Here is a 22,586-nt window from a genome sequence, read left to right as displayed (position 1 = left end):
ATGATACATCTTGCCACAGGTGTGCCTCTTGGGGATAGATGGCGCAAATGAGTGACATTATGGGGGACACTGACTGCAGTGGCCACTTCTGGCCACTGTGTGTGAAATGGGAGCGCTGTTTCTCCTTTTGCAGCTGCTACATACTACTCATTAAGTTTACATATATAGAAACACCCGAGATAAGTAAGAACAATGAAAAGTAAGCAGTGACCAATGTAACCTAATTGAATGTTCGTATTGTTGCAGTATGCAAGTATGGAGTATCAAAAATGTGCATTCAAGTTTATAAAGAGCCAGACTTGGACAATATTCAATGTAGGCCTACTATAAGTACATTTAACCTTAAACTTACTAACCCAACAGTAAATGTAATTTCTATACTTAAGTTGTTGAAGAAAGAGACGGTGAGAGATAAGACAGGGAAACAAGTGTAAAAAGGTATGATAAAGTATTGTGTGTGTCAATGTAAGGTACTTAGAACTTTTTAAATTGGTAACATTTATTTTGGTGAACTATCCCTTTAAGTGGATGTGTCTTATGCACAATGTCTTGATAGGCATAAAGCAAACAGCAGATTGGCTATCACAACATCCAACGGTGTTAAGATTACAATAAGGTTTTATTTATTTCAGCAAAAGTTAGTCAAACTTTTATCATCATATCATTGAGAAAGAGAAGACAGCAGTCAATTGTAGAGCCATCCAAAGCAAACAGCCTAAAAGCCCTCTATACATCTATATACAGTGTTCCCATTAAACCCCATTCATATATACAACTAAACGTGGGTAAAAGGCCAAGGAACCAGACGCTTGAAATATGACACATAGATAAAGAATATATATCTATATCTATATATATATAAAGTAGGCCCATACAAATAAGTTATACTACTGGAGTATACACTCACTTAACACTTTATTAGGAACACCTGTACACCTTCTCATGGTGGAGGTGGTGTAATGGTGTGGGGAAATGTTTTCTTGGCCCATTAAAACCAATCAATCATCGCTTGAATGCTACAGCCTATTTGAGTATTGTTGCTGACCATGTGCATCCCTTCATGGCCACAATTTACCCATCTTCTAATGGCTACTTCCAGCATGATAATGCATCATGTCACAAAGCAAAAGTCGTCTCAAACTGGTTTCACGAACATGACAATGAGTTCAGTGTTCTTCAGTGGCCTTCCCAGCCACCGCATCTGAATCCAATAGAACACCTTTGGGATGTGGTAGAACGGGAGATTCACAGCTTGAAAGTGCACCTGAAAAATCTGCAGGAATTGTGTGATGCAGTCATGTCATCATGGACCAGAATCTCAAAGGAATCTTGTGGAATCAATGCCACGAAGAATTGAGGCTGTTTTGAGAGCAAAGGGAGGCCCTACCCAGTATTAGTATAGTGTTCCTAATAAAGTGTTTACATTGGTTAGTTTCAGAGGCATTTACATTGCCTCTGAAACTATCAATATTCTTAAATGTGTAAGTACAGTATGGCTTTAGACATTCTCTGTATGCCCACTCTTAACACTTCAAACTCAACATTAGCAAACATTTCACATTTCAAAGGATTAACAATGCTTTGCCCACACAATGTTTTGTGAAAACTGTTCATTCTAGGCAAAGATGTGAAAACACATTTGAATTGTTAACCGACTGTTGAAGCTTCCGCTGTAGCCTTAAGACCCATCTCTTTAGGATACACCTGGGCTCCTCCTGCTCAGACCTCTCCACCCCCTAACACCCTACTGTACATTACCTGAACTTCTGCATCGGGAAAGAAGAAAAAAAAAAAAAACATAACTTGTTTTTTTCCTTTCTGTAGCACTGTGACTGCCGGTGGCACTTGTTCTTATCAAAGGTTTGACTTACGATAACTGATATAGTATATTCTGACGATAGATTCACTTACTTTAGACAAATGTACTTATTGTAAGTCACTTTGGATAAAAGCATCAGCTAAATGATTAAATTATGTAAAAACATAAAAAAAAGAAAAAAGAAGAAGATATCTGACAATTTCCCATATACACACACACTATCACCTAAATATATTTGAGACTCCCCAGATCTACTGAAGCAATGAAAGAGACAGCTGTTCAGATGTGGATAGCGTGTAAAGCAGACGTGGGGCAGACTAAGACATGACGGGCTGTAGGGTCTCCTGGATTTCACTGTTACCTTGAGAATTGCGATCCTTTAAACCTGGAGACCACATTGCTTATACTTTGTAATAGATACATCTAACCAATCAATTAGCTTAAATGCTGAGGTGATAAAAAAAAAAAAAAAAAATTGTAGATCCATCAGACTTGTCATGGCTCAGTTTGCCAACCTTTGGTTTGAAATGACTGAAAGCATAATCTCTTTGAAGCACAGCAGCATTTCACTCGATACACAGCTGTGATAACATAAATTCAAAGGGCAAGTGGTCACAGTTACCAAAGTGCTGAAGTCCAAGCAGTCCCAAACTTGTGTACATTTACATTCCCAAAAGGCCACCTTTGAAACAACAACTGTACACACACACACAAATACAATGGCGGTAGACTATGGAGGGATAAAACAGAGGGTTGCGTCAGATTCCTTGTTACTCATTCCAGAGGCATGATTGTCAGTCTCAGACAGAGACAGCTCTGTTTAATGGAGGATGGAGTATCAGCAGTGATTGAGGGGCACCTGGCAAGTAACAGACGCATCAACACGGACTCACTAGACATGAAAAAAGCCTGAATAAAACATCCCACACACAGATTCTAAAAGAAACAAACAAGCAAATATAAAGGGACACTCATAGTCAAGGGGGTATACCAGAGAGGGAGACATTCATACTAATACAAGCTTTGTGAATATGCCAAGACCCCTGAAAAGTGCTGATTTAAAGCCCACAACTTTGCTTAGTCTGAACATTAGGGCACAAAACAAGACATGAACAGGGAGATAAAAAGACTGTGTGTGTACAGTTTACAATAAAAGATAATTCTATCCTAAAGCCATGATTTTCGTTTGCATATATACATTCACAATACCTCCCCTACACCCCTGCACTCCCCATGCCCCCCTGCCTCTTCCACAACCATACATAATTGTCCATCTCAAGCACCACACTGTATGCTCTGTCCTCACCCCCAAACACTTTAAAAAGACCTATAAACACTCCTCTAAGGGCCTTCTATACAAACCTTGGTAGCTCCTTGTGACTGACTAACATTGTCCATCCATCGATTCCTTCCTTCCTTTCTTCCCTCCCTCCCATCCCTCTGATGGTCTCATCTTGTCTCCAGGGTCTTGCCTTCCAAAACCATCTTTATCTCTTTGGCATCCAGCGTCTCGTATCTCAGGAGGGCATCTGCCAGGTTCTTGTGCTCCTTGGTGTGGGATTTTAGGAGAGTTTTGGCACGCTCATATGAGTCCTGGAGACCACACAAGCCATGAGACAAGTTAGTACACATTGTGGTATAGAGAGTAGAGCATCTCTGCAGGGGCTTGAATGAGTTACAATTCTAATCTGCAAACCATGTAGTTTGGAACACAATCCTACATACTGTAGCTTTATTCTTTATTTCAAAACAACCATGATGAAGGGCACTCCATGTTGTTTCTTTGATTGCATAGAAGTGAAATATCCCATTTACTCAAGGTGTTTTGGACATACAGTGCCCTCCATGAGATTTGGAAAGAGGAACCATTTTGTCTTCATTTAGCTCTATACTACAACAGTTTGGATTTGAAATCGAACAATTACTATGGGGTAAAAGTAGAGATTCTCAGCTTTAATTTATTTATTTTCCAGATTGGGTTCACCATTTAGAACATACATTTTTTTTTCAACATAACCCCCCTATTTCAGGGCTCTAAAAGTATTTCAAATGCTGAAACCAATCTGAAAAAAGAAAACGTTGAATTAAAGCAGAGAATCTCTACTTTAACCTCATAGTAAGTATCTGATTTCAAATCCAAACTGTTGGAGTATAGAGCTAAAAGAAGACAAAATGCTTCCTCTTTCCAATACTTATGGAGGTTATTATTTCAATACAAAATATGACTTCTCAGCATCTAAGGAAGCAACACGTGTAACAAAAACCTGGCTGGGCTAATCAACTACAGCCAATGTCAGGGCCAAACCAGCATTTCTTTTTTTAAGAAATGGAACATCCCTAAAATCAAATGTATTTGTATGAGGAAAATGTCTCAAAGTGCGTTGCAACAAGAACAATACTAAATAATATAAACAATAAATGCAATACAAACAAACTACACCGAACCATACACCCCCAAAAAGCAAGCCAGCAAAAAACTCAGAGGGGAGTAAAAACAGGCACATGGGAAAAACTCCCTAGGAGGAAGAAACCTTGAGAGGAACCAGATTCCATGGGGGACCCATCCTCCTCGGGCTGATTTAAGGCAATAGGGGACAAGAAAAACAGCTGAAAGTATGCTGGGCCAGGGGTCTGGAGGAGGATAGAGTTGGATATGCACCTTCAAAAGTATCCTAACTTCGCGTTCAATGGCAGCCTGAGTCTCTGGGCTTTGCTTGGTGAGGTCAGTGTAGGTCATGACACCAAGCTGGAAGATAGAAAAGTGAGAGATCCAGTACATCTTTATCAGGGTTCGTTGCAACAGGTCATGAAGGGCATACAGGTAATACAACTGGGTTGACTAGGCTTGACCCCCTGCCAAAACTTACCCTCTCACACATTCCAAATCTGGTCACCATCATTTTTGCAATTTTGGTGGCACCATCAAAGTCACTTGATGCACCTAGAAAATGTGAACACAAAAAAACCCCAACATGAACATAAAACCTTAAAAAGGTAATTCAAACCCACGTTTTTGGAAAACAGCTGAGAAATGGGGCTGAAGAAATGTAACCACTCAATTTCATAAACAGAGCTCTTGAGGCAATTATATTCTTCAGGTATCAATGGCTATATATCATTCATTTTAAAGTCCAAAACTGTATGGAGCAATTACAGATGGCAACTTTAACAGTAAGATTGTGGTGCTTATGATACATACAGTACATTCGGAAAGTATTCAGACCTTTTTCCACATTTTGTTATGTTACAGCCTTATTCTAAAATGGATTAAATAAATGTTTTACCCTCATCAATCTACATACAATACCCCATAATGACAAAGCCAAAACAAGTTTAGAAATGTTTGCTAATTTATTAGAAATAAAAAACTGAAATATCACATTTACATAAGTATTCAGACCCTTTACTCAGTACTTGGTTGAAGCACCTTTGGCAGCGATTACAGCCTCAAGTCTTCTTGGTATGACGCTACAAGCTTGGCACACCTGTATTTGGGGAGTTTCTCCCATTCTTCTCTGCAGATCCTCTCAAGCTCTGTCAGGTTGGATGGGGAGCATCGGTGCACAGCTATTTTCAGGTCCAACGTTCAAGTCTGGGCTCTGGCTGGGCCACTCAAGGACATTCAGAGACTTGTCCCGAAGCCACTCCTGTGTTGTCTTGGCTGTGTGGTTAGGGTCTTTGTCCTGTTGGAAGGTGAACCTTCGCTCCAGTCTGAGGTCCTGAGCGCTCTGGACTACAGGTTTTCATCAGGATCTCTCTGTACTTTGCTCCGTTCATCTTTCCCTTGATCCTGACTAGTCTCCTAGTCCCTGCCGCTGAAAAACATCCCCACAGCATGATGCTGCCACCACCATGCTTCAACGTAGGGATAGTATTGGCCAGGTGATGAGCAGTGCCTGGTTTCCTCCAGACGTGGCGCTTGGCATTCAGGCCAAAGAGTTCAATTTTGGTTTCATCAAAGCAGAGAATCATGTTTCTCACGGTCTGAGAGTCCTTTAGGTGCCTTTTGGCAAACTCCAAGCGGGCTGTCATGTGTTTTTTACTGAGGAGTGGCTTCCGTCTGGCCACTCTACCATAAAGGCCTGATTGCTGAAGTGTTACAGAGATGGTTGTCCTTCTGGAAGGTTCTCCCATCTCCACAGAGGAACTCTGGAGCTCTGTCAGAGTGACCATTGGGTTCTTGGTGACCTCCCTGACGATGGCCCTTCTCCCCCTATTGCTCAGTTTGGCCGGGCGGTCAGCTCTAGGAACAGTCTTGGTGATTCCAAACTTCTTCCATTTAAGAATGATGGAGGCTACTGTGTTCTTGGGGACCTTCAATACTGCAGAAATGTTTTTGTACCCTTCCCCAGATCTGTGCCTCGACACAATCCTGTCTCAGAGATCAATGGAAACAGGATGCACCTAAGCTCAATTTCGAGTGTCATAGCCAAGGGTCTAAATACTCTAAATGTGATTTCAGTTTTTTATTTTTTAATAAATTAGCAAACATTTCTAAAAACCTGTTTTCGTTTTGTCATTATGGGGTATTGTGTGTTGATTGATGGAAATTTTGATTGATGTTTTTTGAGGAAAAAAAATAATTGAATCCATTTTAGAATAAGGCTGTAACATAACAAAATGTGGAAAAAGTGAAGGGGTCTGAATACTTTCCGAATGCACTGTAAGTGTTCCACTGTCATTCTGTACACAGTTGTAGACTCTCACCCCATCCCCTCTGTCCCTAAAACATACCGGTGGTGATGTTCTCGTTGCCGAATATGATCTCCTCAGCGACGCGGCCCCCCATGCTGACGTCCATCTGGGCCAGCAGCTGAGAGCGTGTCTCACTCCAACGGTCGTTCTCTGGGAGCATGGACACCTGGAAGCACAGAGTGATGAGGCCTTCAAACATGGCTCCCTGTATCAGGGTATGTAAATATACACTGAAATGCCGGTCAATAAATCACCCATAGTCTATCCATCCATCAATCTATTTAAGCCACCCATCCTGTTCTATCCATTATGAGTATCAATCTAGAGTAGGTCAGTTTAATAGGTTCATGGTTGAGTGACGGTAGCACAGCAGTACCGCCATGGCATTCATGACGGTATGAGAGTAGATAGGAGTTGGTCCCATTGTAAAATAACCTGATATTTAAACCATTTCACTATAATAAACTTGACTTTGACTATCTGTCTATCTGATAAGATAGATAGATAAGATAGATAGACAAACCATTCTCTCTATCATTTTTATTTTAGTGATTATTTGGTGGCTTTCGGCAGCAATTCACACATCTTCACAACGTGTGTCTGAGGTAGACCACCGTTATGATGTCAGTATGAACCTTTTAAACACTAACATTCATCAACAAGCTTATCCGTCCATCAACCCAAAGAGCATCTACAGTAAACTGCACATATTCATTCCACTTTTTACAAATAACTGGGAATATCTATCTGTCTATCTATCTATCTATTCATTAATCTTTCAATCCATCTCCGGTGACCTGCCTCTGGTCTTCAAGCATCTTGGAAAAGTTGTCAACTTAACTGCCTGTCTCTAAGTAATACTCACATGACCCAGAGTTGGGCCTCGGGGCATGATGGTAGCCTTGTTGATGGGCATGGCGTCTTTGGTGTAGTAGGCCACAATGGCATGGCCCGACTCGTGGTACGCTGTGATCAACTTGTTCTTCTTGTCTATCTCCACACTCCTCCTCTCTGGGCCTGAGGGGGGGATAGACAGAGGGAGAGAGAGAGAGAGGGGAAGATAGATGTATATAGGAAAAGACAGTGAGAGAGGGAGGAAAATATGAACATATGGTGAAAAAGAGGGAGCGGAGACAGACAGAGAGAAGTAAAAGACAAAAGCAAGGATCCACAATTCATAAATCCACAAATGTAATGAGTAGTAGCCATCATTCAAAACACAGCACAGGGCCTTCATCCAGTATCTGGTCAACCTACTCCTCCTCAGACTCCTCACCCATGAGAATCTTGTCTTTGGCAAACTCTAGCTCCTTCAGCGTCACCATGTCCTTGCCGTCCACTGCTGCCTTTAGGGCTGCCTGGTTCACCAGGTTCTCCAGGTCAGCCCCAGAGAAACCCACCGTCCCCCTGGCGATGATCTCAGCCTCGATGGCTGCATGGAGAAACTCACAGTCAGATAGCATGAAGGAACTGTGAAAGCCAAGCTAACCTCATTTGCATGCACCTACGTGTACAGTGATGATTGATTAGCATGTGGCCACTGCAGATTCTAATACACTTCCATGACTCATTAGGAAATTATTCACATTGTGACCAAAACCTAAGGTCATGAATGTTCATTTCGTACCAGGATCTACTTTGATTTTCTTGAGGTACCAATTAATGATCTCTGTGCGTCCCTTCACATCTGGCTTGGGGACAGTGACCTGCATGTCGAAACGTCCCGGCCGAACCAGAGCACTTGGGAGGGGAAAGGAGGACAGTGAGTCTAACTTTGTCCAAGAACGGCAAACCATTCTCTAATATTACAGAAAACATCACTGAATGATAATAATGTGAGATTTGAAAGCTGAACCTACTTATCCAAAGCCTCAGGGAAGTTTGTCGCTCCAATGACGATTACCCCTTCATTTGGTTTAAACCTGCAGACATTAAAACATGAAGAGGGTCAAAGGAAATCAAGATAGCCAAAGGGTCCATGTAACACTAAAGTCAGTGGTGCACCTCCACCAGACTCCTCCCAGAATGCAACAGTGGCATTACTCAACTATTGAACACTACAAAATCTCACCCGTCCATCTCAGCCAGTAATTGGTTGATGGTCTGTCTGGAGTAAGGGTGCATGGGAGACTCGATTCTCTTCCCTCCCACACTGTCCAACTCATCAATGAATATCACGCATGGAGCATTAGCTTTTGCCTCTCCTGTGGAAAAAAAGAGAAAGAATAAAAGTGGTTGAGGTCATGTGGTTACATCCCTAGAGGGACTCTCTCTTAAATTAACTGTGATTATATGGGGAGTGCCATGTAGTCAACTGTCTTTGTCTTCTGGGACTTGAGTGGGAGAACATTTAATGTTGGTGATTCACTCGCATAGTATCAACACGGCCTGTGCCCAGGGCCTTTATTGGCATCAGTAGATGGCGTCATGCACCTGAAATCCATTTACAATATATAGACAAACCTATTGAAGAAGACCATGTGGTGTTCCAATTGGCTGACACATTGATATGGCCATGATTGGGATTTATGGTTTGAAATCCAGAATAATGACAGGACTCTATGAGACTTACTGAACAGGTTCCTGATGCGACTGGCGCCAACCCCCACAAACATCTCATCAAACTCAGACCCTGAAGCGTAATAGAAGGGGACATCGGCTTCTCCTGCCACTGCTCTGGCCAATAGAGTCTTCCCTGTGCCAGGGGGACCAATCAGTAAGATGCCTACAAGCAGAGAGAGGAAGTGATGAAATGAAAAAAATGCTATGTTACATTACTTGACATTCTCAAAAGTGCAACCACCAAAGACATCTGATTAAAATCCAACAATGTATTGTTGTGCCCTCGAACAGAGCATGTAACCTGCTTCAGTAAAAACTGTATAAATAAAACATATCTAGCTGTCATTAAAACATGAAAGAAATCAGAAATTATAAATGGTAAAGTGGGCCAGTGGTTATTAGGTTCAGGCCGACATCGCAGCGGTGGTTTACCTCATGCCGCTGCTGCGGCAGACACAAGGTGTGAAGTTCTGCCGAAAGCCACCACAAGGTGGAGACAAGAACTGTGAAGGATGTTTGAAAAGAGAATGGTTTGCATTAGCCGATTCACGCTTATTGATGTCAGATTGTGCTGAAACATTTCCCCCCCCGCTTGCGCGGTGAGAGAATGCGTGACGACGGTATGAGAGTAGATAGGATTTGGTCCTCGTTAATATAACCTGATATTTAAACCATTTCCAGAGTTTGCCAATCTGTCTGATAAGGCAAGCTGATGAGGCAAATCATTCTCTTTTCAAACATCCTTCACAGCTCATCACCACAATAATCGGCATGTCTGAGTTGGGTCGGGAAAATGGAACAGCCATTAACGTCTTTGACCTGTTCACACTATGTGAGTAACGATATCCCGGTCCTAGCCTAAGTTCTTAGGATTTCACCCCAATCATAAAAATTCATCTGGGACAGCAAAAATGTGGGGAAAACGTGTAGTGCATGCCCAGCATAATGCAAACAATATGAACAATAAATCTGGAGTAAAACACCCCTTTAACATACTTCAAACCTCTGTGCAAATGTGAGTTCCTGATCTTATCACTCACAATCAGTTTGCATAAATCAAGCAAATGTCTTCCTCTGAATGAAGAGGAACACTTCACCTTTTGGCAGTTTCCCTCCGAGGACAGTGAACTTCTGTGGGCTCCTGAGGAACTCCACCACCTCCTGCAGCTCGTTCTTGGCCTCCTCCACCCCTTTGACGTGCTCAAACGTCACGTTCTTCATGTGGACAGGGTCCACTGCCGAGTCCAGGCCTGATGTGGTTCGGAATCGCACTGTCCAGAATGGTTAGATTAAAGTTCGAAATCACACTGCTTGGAGTGGTTAATGTTTGCAATCGCGTTGTAAGCAACAGATTCATCAGCTGGCACCAATCACGATCTTGGCGATAATTCAGCAACCACACAAGATGAAAACAAAATTATCTCTACTTTATCCTTACCGCTCTTTATCAAACTTAATCCTGGGAGGAATGTACTTTTGAATTCTATCGACAAAAACAAAGTACAAAGCACACACTGGCCCTCAAGCTTGCTTAGAGAAGCATACATCGGACAAATGTTAAATGCAGAGGATGGGAAGAGGAGCCTTTACCCGATAGGAAGGGTGTCTTGGAGAGCCCATAGAGTCCCACCAGCAGCAGAACCAGCAGGATCAGCCTGGTCCTTCTCAAGGAGTCTGCAAAAAAACACATTTCAATGGACAAAATTATTCAAAACAAACTTAAAGGCACACTAAAGTGAAACATGTCATTTCCAGTGTTTTGGGTTGAATTTTGGCTTCACCAGATCAAATTAGCATCACCCAAATATGAACAATTTGGTTTCTGTCATTTTCCAGTACTCTTTATCTAAAAATGTAGCCCTGCTAGTCTCTTTCAAATGCTCAGTTCTCGATGGGTGTGATTTAAGGGGTTATGCGTCCGTCACCACAACTTGCTTATGTTATACTCCAATATGATGCGTGCTCTGGGTAGTAAAACTATCAAATAAACCAATTATATAATTTGTTTACATTTTACATCCCTCCCATTTTTGCCAGCACTAGCAGTGCACACATTGTCAGCTCGGCAGATAAAGATAAGAGACTAGAGATAAGAGAGCCCAGACTAGATGAAACTGTCCATTTAGAATGTTGTGGTAAAATTGTTCAGAATACAAACTGTTCAGAATACAAAGGTAAGAAGTTATCATGCAAGCTAGAAAAACAACCTGTTAACTTATCTTAGTAGAGTTGCTAACAATATCACCAAGCTAGCTTCAAAGTGACTCAAAATGCTGGATTGAGTGACTTTTTGGCAGACAGATAAGACTAACAAGTGTGTGTGTGTGTGTGTGTGTGTGGTGCAGTCCAGTGAAGTGTTTTCCTGTGTAAACACTTGCCTTGTGTGCGTTGTGTCAGAGCTTGAGCCTTCAGGAAGCCCTCAGCAAACCCAGTCTTGAAGGAATCCTGCTGCCCATCAGGGATGTTCCTGGTTTTCAGGAGCTTGTCCATGGTCTCCACCTCCACTCCTCTGTCACGCGTCAGGAGGCCCTGCACAACAACACATGGTTAGAAATGTTCACAGTAGAACCAGAGAGGCATACTATGAATAAGCTTTACATATTCAGGATTATCCAAAGTTAGCAGACTTGAGTTACCATCAGGTTTAGTCTTCCTTGATGTCACAAGTGTGGATTCTAATTCAACACCTGCCACTAATTCAAGCCATACTTGAGTAGTGCTGCCTCACAGTCAATATCAGACACACAATTTCCAAAACTGATTTCAATACAGAAAGTAGTGAGTCAGTGCCACATTTTCATTGTTGCCGAACTCAATGAACGCAGCTTTCTTGAATCAACCATCAAGACCTGTCCTTCACCATGCCAAAAGAAACCTTTTTAATGAATAGACTGTTGCGATCTGTCAGTAATGTCTCACTGATCATTTATGATGAGATAAATAAATAGAGAAGGTGATTTTGGGCACGTGGCACAGGGCAGAAATTCAGGATAATGTGCAGTTAGCCTGTCCCGGAGCGGCTTAGAGCTTCAGGATAAGTTACTATAGGAATCTACCCTAAGATTGTGTTATCCCAAGTTGGAGATACATTTGGTAAAAGCTAACGCTGGTAGGACACCCCACTGGTGGTCTCTTTCTAAGTGATGACAAACACAGTACAGTCAACCCAGTGTTTTACCTTCATGAAGGATGGTGTAAAGCCATCTGGTTCAATGGGGCGCTCAATGCCAGCCTGCATTCGCCTGGTTTTGGTCCTCAGAGTTTTAAAACCTCGACTTTGGAACCACACTGGAAAAAATGTATAACTTTCAAGGTCAAAATGTTTCATAGGTCATGTGTTGGCCAAATACACATGCATTTTGTGTGTGCATGATAACAATCAAATGTAGGAGGATGATCAGCAAGCCATTTTCTTGTAAAAGTTATTTTCTGAGCATTCTCGTTAATATTGTAACTTTGCAAGTAAACAACTAGTATTGAACAGAATTATCTACTGTTTACCTGGCCAGAATTGGTGCTCTGTACAAACTGCCTGGAGAAGAGAGGGGCTCTGTCTGCAGAAAGCAGGGGAGACCAAACCTAGTTTGATACCAGAGAAACCTAGAAAGAAAAAATAAATAAACTTTGATAAGTGTATTGAACTGAATACTGTGATAGACTTCAGAGATTCCTCGGCTAACCGCATTCAAACCAGACAACAAAGGGAGGTACCTACAATATACGGAATTGCGGAATTCAGGCTTAAAACTGCAGAGCTGGCATCATGTGTGTAGTCAGCTAGCAAACTTTTGCAATGTAGAGGATCCTATATTTAGGTAAAAACAGCTTTGAAAAACGTAATTCAACATTAATCGAAGGGGCATTTCAATTCAACTTATTTACTAGCCTCTTTTCACAGCCGATGTATCTCTGACACAATGCAGGTTATGCTTATATGGGCATTCGGAGGTTGAGACCCTGACAAAAACAATCCAATGTGATTAGATCTAGTTCGAAACCTGGTAGACAAAATTCTATTGAGCCTGAGGAAGCTCCTCCCTCATGATCATGTCGTTGTTTTATTTTTGTCCTAGACTTGTTTGCAGAAGCTGGCTATTACATTTTGATCAACAACCCATCCACTTCTAACGAGTTATTAGACTCTAATTACTTATTTAATAACTTATTAAAGAAATGTTTGTATGTAGACTTTTGAAAACAGGTCTTCTTTTTTTTTATTTTATTTTTTTTATTTGGAATCAATTATTTGTTTTATTTGTAGAATTTTTCTTTCAAGCTGAAGGTTTTCAGTTGGCTGTGCAGATAAGTGAGAAAAATAATCCTTATTTAAATGTATTTAGATTCCAGGCTTTGGGACAGCAAAAGGTGAACATTTTGAAAGGGTGTGTAGACTTTGGCCTTTCCTCAATTGTAGGAAACTCGATTCCTCCTGTCCTCCACTCCATTCCTCCTCAAAAAGCATTGGAGGAGAATATCTAAGGGGTGGAACCTAGGCCTTCTCATCCAATGGGTTTTGAGTAGGAAGCAAGTGTAAGACAAAGGAGAGAACATGAGGAATTTTGTTACTAACAATAACTAACAGGCACTGTATATCCTTGGCCTTCGCAACAGCCTTCTTCTTCATTGGGTTTTCAGGGCAGAGTGCCTCACCATGCTTGTTCTGGAAGAAGGAGTGTGTGGAGAGGTGGGAGGTTCTCCAGGGCTGTTGGCTCAGGCTGGATGGAGACGGCCCCACCTGCTGACTCAGGCATGGTAACACGCTGCTAACCAGCTCGTCCAGCTGACCTACGCCCAAGTCTGACAGGCCCAGGTCCCTCAAGCTCCATGTGGTCTACACACACACACACACACACACACAAGTTCACAAGTTGACAATAGATCCATTTTATGTGAGTAAACAAGCACACAGACTGGGTGCAAAAAAAGGAACACGAGAATGGATGAAAAACACCCCAAAACATGGATTTAAAACAAATGTTAAAACTCTGATCTTTTAACGTTTAAAATCCATTTTTTTCCACAACATACAAGGGACAAGAAATTGTTTAGACGTTTAGAACGTTGTAACGTTTAGAATAAAAATAAATCAAAGGGATGTTCCAATTCTTTAACATGTTTTTGTGGTTTGGGCCTGACCTTCAGTGTAGTTGATTAGATCAGAGAGGTTTTAGTTACTGTTGCTCCCTTAGATATTGAGTAGTCATATTTTGGGCCCCATTAATTCTGGAAATATGTCCAAAACACCTGGCAGACACTACAACTCATAATCACAGAATCCCAATTTTGTTGTTTGCTGTAATACACTTCAGCATTTTTGCTAGTCAAGTGACTTTTAAAATTTTTAATTCAGACAGTCTTCAGAGGGGGAATCTGCCATTGTATTAGTTGTTTTGTGGTGTCTGCAAGGTGTTTTCAGTGTTTACAAGAATGAATGGGGCTCTATGGGGCCCACCATATGACTACTCAGTATCTAAGGAAGCAAAACATGTAACAAAAACCTGGCTAGGTTAATCAACTACACCCAAGGTCAGGCCCAAACCACGAAAACATTTTAAAAAGGTGGAACATCCCTTTAAGCAGCAATGGTCAAATCAGATATTCAGCTGTGGAGTCTAAAATGTTTTATACCTTACCAAACACTTGAACTGTTAACTTTAACAGGCTTTACTCCACGATACTTGAATAATTCCCAGTTTTCATGTTTCTACTGTACAGTACCTATTTGTGGGCAATGGCCCACTTCAGTGGCGATGATTGAACCTGGCCAATCAAGTCACTCATCACCACACATGGTTACTGTTACAGTGGAAACGTAAAAACAGGGAATTGTTAAAGTATCATGGAGTAAAGCCTTTTCAAAGTCCCAGGTGTTATGGGCAGGTCATAGAACACTTTCCAACTGCATGGCTAATGCTGTGGATCCTCCTGCTAGCTCTGGGGCTGCTGTGTGTGGTGGTTGAATAGAATCATTGAATGTGAGTGAGATTGTGAGTTGAGTGTGTACCTCTGTGCTCAGCAGGTCATGTTCTCGGGCATGCTCTCTGTGCTGTGTTTTAGCTGAAGCACTGCTGCTGCTGCTGCCCACTGAGCTCTTCAGGGAGTGGAGTGCGTTGATCAGGTGACTCAGGGGGACAGTGACCTAATAGGAAACACATTGTCAATGCTTAGACCAACTGGTAATTGCAGGTGTGAAATCTGCTTGTTAATTTAGTTTGATCAACATTCTGAAGCCCTTTACAGTTAGCGAACAGCCTCCTATTATCGAGAACTCTCCATTATCGGTCATGCCCACAATCAGCTGTTTTCATCTAGCTCTACCGCTAATTTGAAAACGACCACAAAAATACATCATGTCTTTAAGCAATATGAGACCTGCTGTGAATTTTTAAATTTGACATTTGCGACAATGCAGACAATTTTAATAACTGAAATATCATTAATGGAAGTTAACATTGTTGCTAAATGCTTAAAGGACTGCCTAGCGTAGCAACTAGTAGGAAAACAGTGTTGTAACTAAAACGGGTCACGAAACCACAAAATGATATCAAGTAGCTCTATCAAGAGGTGTCTTGTTGTTGCAGTGCCATGTTTTAAGTGTCCACATGTCATGACGTCACCATCACAAAAAATAAAGGTAGTCTACTCTAGGCATATGCTGTGTCCGATTTCAAAACTGAATACACTTCATGGGCTTCAGCGAGACTCAGAACACTACATTGTGGTTGCCTATACTGCAACAAAGTAAAAAGATGAGACAAACACGTTTCTTCAATAACTTGCATGCTTTATCAAAATACAAGCATGCAGCACATTGTTAACTTGTAGGAAAGTCCTATCAATTGTATTTCTTTAAATGTCAAATAACTATCATCAGAGCAGAGGCTATAACACACTACACCACATTAACACACGCAAAGTAGGCTAGGCTAATTAACAGAGCTATATGGATATCCAACCCGAGCCCTGTCCAGGGTTCTGAAAGTGACAAGTAACAAGTGTACCCATCAAAGGTCTAGGCCTTAGGCCTATACGTAACATTTAGTCCTCCACTTTATATCACAGCCACTATAACACGTTTAAAATTACTACAAAACAAAAGCAATATAGTCTACAGTGAACGGAGCAATGTCCATTTGTCATACATGTCCAAACAAACCAGCTCACTTGAATAGGAAGGTAGCGCGGCGGTTCTTTGCGTGAGCAAACCTCTCGATGACCTTACTGTTGAAATCCATCTGTCCCTGGATCAATGGATTTTCAAGATTTTCAAGCATGGCAAGGGCGTTCAGTCGCTGTTGTCCCATTGTGTTTCTTGCGAATGTCTTAATCCTCTTCAATGTCGAAAAGTTCCTCTGACTCGGTGGAGGTCATGGGAGTTGTGATGATGATCCTTAGCAGAGTGCAGGTTTCAGACAAGGCATCTTGTAGGTTGTTTTCGTGAATGGTTTGGAATAGAGACAGTGCTGATTTTCCTGTATGCAGCTCAGTGTGGTAGTAGAGAGTAGCCAGCTCTGTTTGCAACTTCTCCTTGTTGTTAAGGACTGTGGGCCATAGCATGATGGCACAGCTGAGTTGGGCCAGTGGGAATGACAGTACAAACTTCAGGAACAGTGAGCAGTCCACTGCAATAAGCTGGTCACTTTTGGAGAACCGGTATTCCATTTGAGCAATCATGGTGTCGCAGGCCTCCTTCATTACTGCAGCCGTGTTTGTTTTCCTGCGCTTAGCTGTGCCCTCTCCAGCTTGGTTAGCAAACACATCTGCTCTCTCTCTCATTTCTTTCACGTTCACTTTGAAGCTCTGCACAATTCATGCCAAATGCGTCTCTCTTTTCTGTAGCATACTATACAAAACATCCACTTCTGGCATGACTTCGGCAAAGAATTGCAGCAGCTGGAGAAACGTCGGGTCCCGCAAGTGCATGGACAGGCCATATGCCTCGCTGATGGTCACCCTGTCCCATCCCGCTTGAGTGTGAATGTTGGTGGCCGCAGGATTCGCTTGTCTGATGTCTCCGCCAGAGCAGCCGTTCTTTTAGGCGAGGTGGAAAAGAAGGTGGCAAAAGCAGCTAAATCTGCAAAGAACACCTTCAGCTCACTGATTCTGGATGCACATACTTGCTGCAGGGTTAGGTTTAACTGGTGGGCATAGCAATGCACAAATATTGCGTTTAGGTAGGTCACCTTCATCAGTGTTTGCACGCCACCTACATTACCACTCATCACCGCTGCCCCATCGTATGTTTGTGCAATGAGTTTGTCAGTCTGCCCCAGGGTCTCAAGGGCTTGTTTGATCACGTTGGAAAGACAGATGGCAGTTTTATCCTTCACTTCCATAAACTCTAGGAATCACTCCGTGACAGTGTTGTCTACCATGTATCTCAACACTATGACCGTTTGGGATTTGCATGATATATCGGTAGTCTCATCTGCCTGGACAGCGACAAACTGGGTCCCTCTCAATTGTTTGGTCACTTCCTCCCTGTAGACCTCATACATGCAATCCAGGAGTTCATTCTGAATGGTGCTAGATGTCCCCTTGAAGTAAGGCTGCTCGTCATAGTGTCGTTTGAGCCTGGTGTCCCCCTCACATATCTCCTCAAAAATGCACCTAAAAATGCCTGGGTTTAGTGAGTTGGCTGACTCGTCGTGACCACGCAAACCCATTTCGCACTTCCCACAGAGTTTGATGCAAGTGATCAGCCTCCCCAGAACATACCGATTCTCCTTAGTCTGTTTGTATCGCGATGCTACGGCGATATGCAACATCGAGTTGTGCCTGGATTTTGAGCTGCCCCAGTAAACCCAACTTCATGGCACAATTCAGATGGGACGCAGAGCTTTCATGCTTCGCTGTTCTTTCTGACAGATGTTTAATGTCTTTGAATCCAGCCAGAGTCTTCACCAAAAAGCATACATGGGAAACAGAACAGCGCATGTTTCGAGGTGCTAGGGTTAGCCATCTCTTGTTGTCAAACCATTCCTGTTTGAACGTACGAGTCACGCTGCCAAGTTCACAGCGTGGCGCATTCTTTGGGGAGAACCCTGCAGGTGTCGGTATTGCTGCATAACAGACTTCACTCACAAAATATTATTCCCAAATTCATTAGGCTATAGGCTTACTGCATTAAGCTCCTACAGCTGCATTCGTAGCCAGATTGAAAAGTCACCTGAACCTTAATTGATCAGTTTATCAGTCTTGCTTCTTACAGCTTCGCATTGATTTCTCAAAATATTATTCCCAAATTCTTAAGGCTATATGCCTCCTGCATTAGGCTACACTCCTAGCGCTCCACTTTGCACCCTATTATGATGTGTTAATGGTGAATCGGCGTCACCTGGAAACTCCTAAACAATCTCTATGGCAAGATGCATCTTTCACCATAGTTTCGTAGAAATCGGGCCAATCAGTGTAATTTCATACATGTCCCATCTGTATGGCAAGACCCATCATTAAACCGAGTTTCATCAAAATTGTCCCTGTGGTGTTTGAGTTTCCCATGTATGTAGTGGACAACTAAACCAGATACATAAATAATAATAATAATAATATAATAATACAGACTACTGTAGTAAGTTAATCTGTTTGTTGTACTTTGAGGCTTTGTTTTCTCTGCCGTGGTATTGTATTGGTATCGAGTATCGTGATACTGAACTGGTATCGGTATCCAGTGATGTTAAACACTCTGGTATTGTGACAACTCTTCTTGCATATTCATTAGGGGTACTCAATGACAGGGGTACTCAATTACAATTTGTGGAGGTCCAGTCACAAAATTTCCTGGTGGCAAAGGTGGCAAAGGTCAGGATGGAAGTTGTCATTATTATACCGTAGAACGGTATAACACAGCAGTCGTCCATATTAAGGCTGGTTTTTAACAAATCAGATGCATTTGAATGATTTACAAACAACTTCTCTATTTTGGAACAAAGTTTCTGTGCAAACATTGTAGTAGGCTACTAACCTTCTATTTGCCATGCTGTCTTACATTTATTTTAAGTAATGAGTCCAACCAAAAGGATGAATGAATTATATATTTTCAAAATGATGTAAATAAAGTGCACAATTGTGACAGCATTGCAGAAGAACAAACATTGTTGCATAGCAATCTTTATGCAAAAAAGTCACTGTGGGTACATTTAAAAGTCACTTCGGGCCTTGCATGGCCCTAAATAAAACTGTGCACATTTTCTGGAGAGGTCCACGAGGTAACTAACAATATGCTTCAAAACGTTTCTAAGTCATCTCAGATGGCGAGAGGTATGCCTGTCTCCATGTGCCTGTCTGTGTCTGCATGTCTGTCTGCCTGTCAGTGTCTACCTGCCTACCTGCCTGCCTGCCTGCGTCTGTCTGTCTGTCTGTCTGCCTGTGTCTACTTGTCTGTCTGTCTACCTGTTGTGTTGCTGTTTTTCCGCAATTACGATATTTGCATATTTTCACGCCATTGGATCAGACGCGACTCTAGAGGCGGGGTTTACTTCCACACTCAGAGAGAGAGGGAGGGGCTCCGACGCTGTCGATCGTACGTCTGATTCTGAAATTAATTGATTGACTTTGGAATTACTAAGACCGATACTATTCGGTCCGTATTGAGCCTTTGCTCGGACCGGAGTCCGCCTATTAAGCACTCCTGGACTAGAATGTCGATTTACCTGAAAAGTTCAGATTGACAGCTATACCATGTGACACACAATCCTATTCATCCCTCTGGAGGAGGTCTTTAAAGTTGAATCAGCTAGGTTGCTAGAATTCCTCATCTGCAAGCGATGTTCAACCCTTTACCTCTACCATACAATAGTAGTAACCTAGTTCAACCCCTTACCTCTACCTTACAATAGTAGTAACCTAGTTCAACCGCTTACCTCTCTCTACCTTACAATGGTAGTAACGTAGCTGTAACCCCTTTGGGTTGCACAAAAAGACAGACGAAAACAGAAAAACACACCGCCGCACTTCATCGCTGAATTAAAACCTGCCTCAAGATATTCTACTTGTTTTGTTGTGTTGTTCGGAAAGTTGAAATGAAGTCAATCCGATTTTTCGAGATTGAAGCCTCGGTTGCAGTTGCAACTACCAGTAACCTAGCTGTGTTTACACAGTCTGAATGTCCGTAGCTACCTACTATTACTACCTCCCATTACAACTTCCTATTGACCTGGCTGGTCAATTATCTGGCAACAAAGCTAGGGTAAAACGTCCGCTAGCTGATCAGCAAGAATTTCAACAGTTCTGTTAGTTACCGGTCTATAGCTAACTAGCTAACGTTCTAGTTCACAATCGCGTGTGTTCGCTAGTTAGCTGCTATCTTAGCGGTCCAGGCACAACAATTCTGGACCTGACTCCTGAGCCTAAAGCAGGTCCGCATCACTGAAATGCTAACGTCAGCTAGCTCACTACTGTTGCGGTAGGCCGGGTGACAGCTTGTCAGACCAGGACAAGCTAGCTACCCTGACCCGTTAGATCTAGTCAAACCATAAACAGCTGGTACTTGCTACCTTACTTTCTTACCTGAGGTTGAACTGTCATTGACAAGGAAAACATTCTCAATAGAGCCCCCAGACTGGCTGCAGACAGTCAAAAGTGTCACCTATCCTTTTCAAATGCCCTCTTCGATCTTGTTTCACTGCGGCTCTGGTCAAAGAGGATGAAACCAAGTGGTCTTTAGCATTTTGGGGTAACGCTGCTAACGGCTAATGTCGGAGTGCATTGTGGTATATGAGGCCATACACATTTGATTTCTTGTATGACGGATCTTCGGTTCAGAAAAGTGAGGCGAGTGACCAAAAAAAAAAAAAAAAAAAAGATGTTTGGAAAGCTGCAAATCTTGACATTAAACGAACTGGCACATTACCTCAATATCACAGGCAATAACTAATGCAGTGTTGTTATATTTTAGCCCTTTTATGTCACATTCTGAGAAAAAATGCAGTCATATAATGAATTCTATAACCATGATGAAACCCAAGTCTCTGACTACCTGTGTCCTCACTTAAATCATAATGGAGTGTGACTATTCTTCCCAATAATAACAATGCAAGAGAAATAAACACTCTTAAAAATTAGCTTTTTATACACGAGATTTATTAAGATGGGAATTTGCATACACAGTGCAAACACTGTTGATTTAGATGAACGTTGCAATGTTGCAATAGAACAAGCAACACAATAACAAATAGACCTGTCAAAAAAACCTCAAAGGGCTGCAACTGAAAGGTGTGTGTGTGTGTGTGTGTGTGTGTGTGTGTGTGTGTGTGTAAATTAGCTAATAGACAACATAAATGCAACCCGTTAAAACTAAGCCATTTTTTTTTTACTTGCTGCACACTACAATTAGTGGAGTAGAAACGCCTACGAGCGATCTACCCATGTCAACCTCAGTGGAGTGACAAAATCGCTATGTGTGTACGCCACTTGAGACTCTTTTATTTTGAGATTTGTATGGGAATGTTTCGTGTGGACTCTGATTGGCTCAGTGGAGAAGAGTGAGTTTTTGTGGTTGAATAAATCAATCCTGGTCCGAGATAGCGAGTCGTGATATTCTTGAGAGCCAGAGGCTATATTAAACTAGTCTAGCCTATTATACACTGGGGTGTCCGCGTCCATCTTCCTTCGTATCGGTTCCTGTGGGCTCCCCCATATCCACCACTGGATACATGTTACAGTAGCTCAGAGTTTAAAAGCTTCACATTTGTGCGACGATGTCGCCGGGGCAGTAGGGAGTCAGCTCGACTATTTGCCATGTTTTATTTCTGGTAATTCACCTCCGCAAAACAACCACCAGGAGGCATCGTTGAGCAATTCTAATGCATATGCTTACAATGTGTTATAGACTCCTTTCAGTGTTTACAAACATTGCCACCTGATGAATTATGTGAAGAGCAGCTTATGAGTTGTTGTTTCAATTAAAAAGGACACATTATTTTAGAATTTATTTAGAACAAATCATGTCTTCATGGACATAAAATGATGTCAGACATGGAATATAAGTGGCAGTGTCGTAAAATTGCATATTAATGAACTCATAGCGACATAATGTTTCTCAGTTGATTCCGTGCATTTCAGCAGCCCACAAAGCAAAGAGCACAGTTTTGTGTCATAAATTTTCCGCTTTGGCACTGCAAGTTCACGTTGAATATATTTCACATGATTGAAAGGAGAGTGAAAGTCATGAACCAATCAAAATCTGAGAAGGGTGTCAAGGGATAATGGGAGGATGTAGGTGGGGCTATAATGAGGGACAGCGAGGGAGAATACAGCAGTTCAGCCCTTCTCATATACTGTGATCGGTGAAGTAAGCTGTCATGTTGACATGCTTTTTATTCATAGTATTCTGTAGGCTATAGCCATATACACTCACCGGCCACTTTATTAGGTACACCTTGCTAGTACCGGGTTGGACCCCCTTTTGCCTTCAGAACTGCCTTAATTCTTTGTGGCATAGATTCAACAAGGTGCTGGAAACATTCCTCAGAGATTTTGGTCCATACTGACATGATAGCATCATTGCTGC

General features: G+C 42.0%; 1 protein-coding gene across 2 annotated transcripts; it reads right to left on the bottom strand.

The window, feature by feature from the left end:
* Positions 1-600: 600 nt before the first annotated feature.
* yme1l1b (YME1-like 1b) lies at positions 601-20,717 on the bottom strand. 2 transcript variants are annotated; one of them, XM_083673662.1, is made up of 18 exons: positions 20,585-20,717; positions 15,081-15,215; positions 13,727-13,907; positions 12,578-12,676; positions 12,255-12,364; positions 11,455-11,605; positions 10,667-10,750; positions 10,174-10,347; positions 9,087-9,239; positions 8,586-8,718; positions 8,374-8,436; positions 8,142-8,254; positions 7,791-7,946; positions 7,380-7,531; positions 6,554-6,680; positions 4,687-4,760; positions 4,479-4,565; positions 601-3,412 (listed from the first exon to the last, which is right to left on the bottom strand). In XM_083673662.1, the coding sequence occupies exons 1-18, from the start codon at positions 20,615-20,617 to the stop codon at positions 3,269-3,271; spliced, it is 2,169 nt and encodes a 722-aa protein (XP_083529788.1). In that variant the 5' UTR covers positions 20,618-20,717; the 3' UTR covers positions 601-3,268. The 2 variants fall into 2 exon arrangements, with proteins under 2 accessions (XP_083529788.1, XP_083529789.1); XM_083673663.1 differs by having other exon boundaries at positions 10,174-10,326.
* Between the last annotated feature and the right edge of the window lie 1,869 nt (positions 20,718-22,586).

This window comes from Argentina silus (assembly GCF_951799395.1).
Source record: "Argentina silus genome assembly, chromosome: 1".
Lineage (NCBI taxonomy): Eukaryota > Metazoa > Chordata > Actinopteri > Argentiniformes > Argentinidae > Argentina > Argentina silus.
Note: the sequence above shows the minus strand (reverse complement) of the source record. Positions and strands in the feature narration are given on the sequence as shown.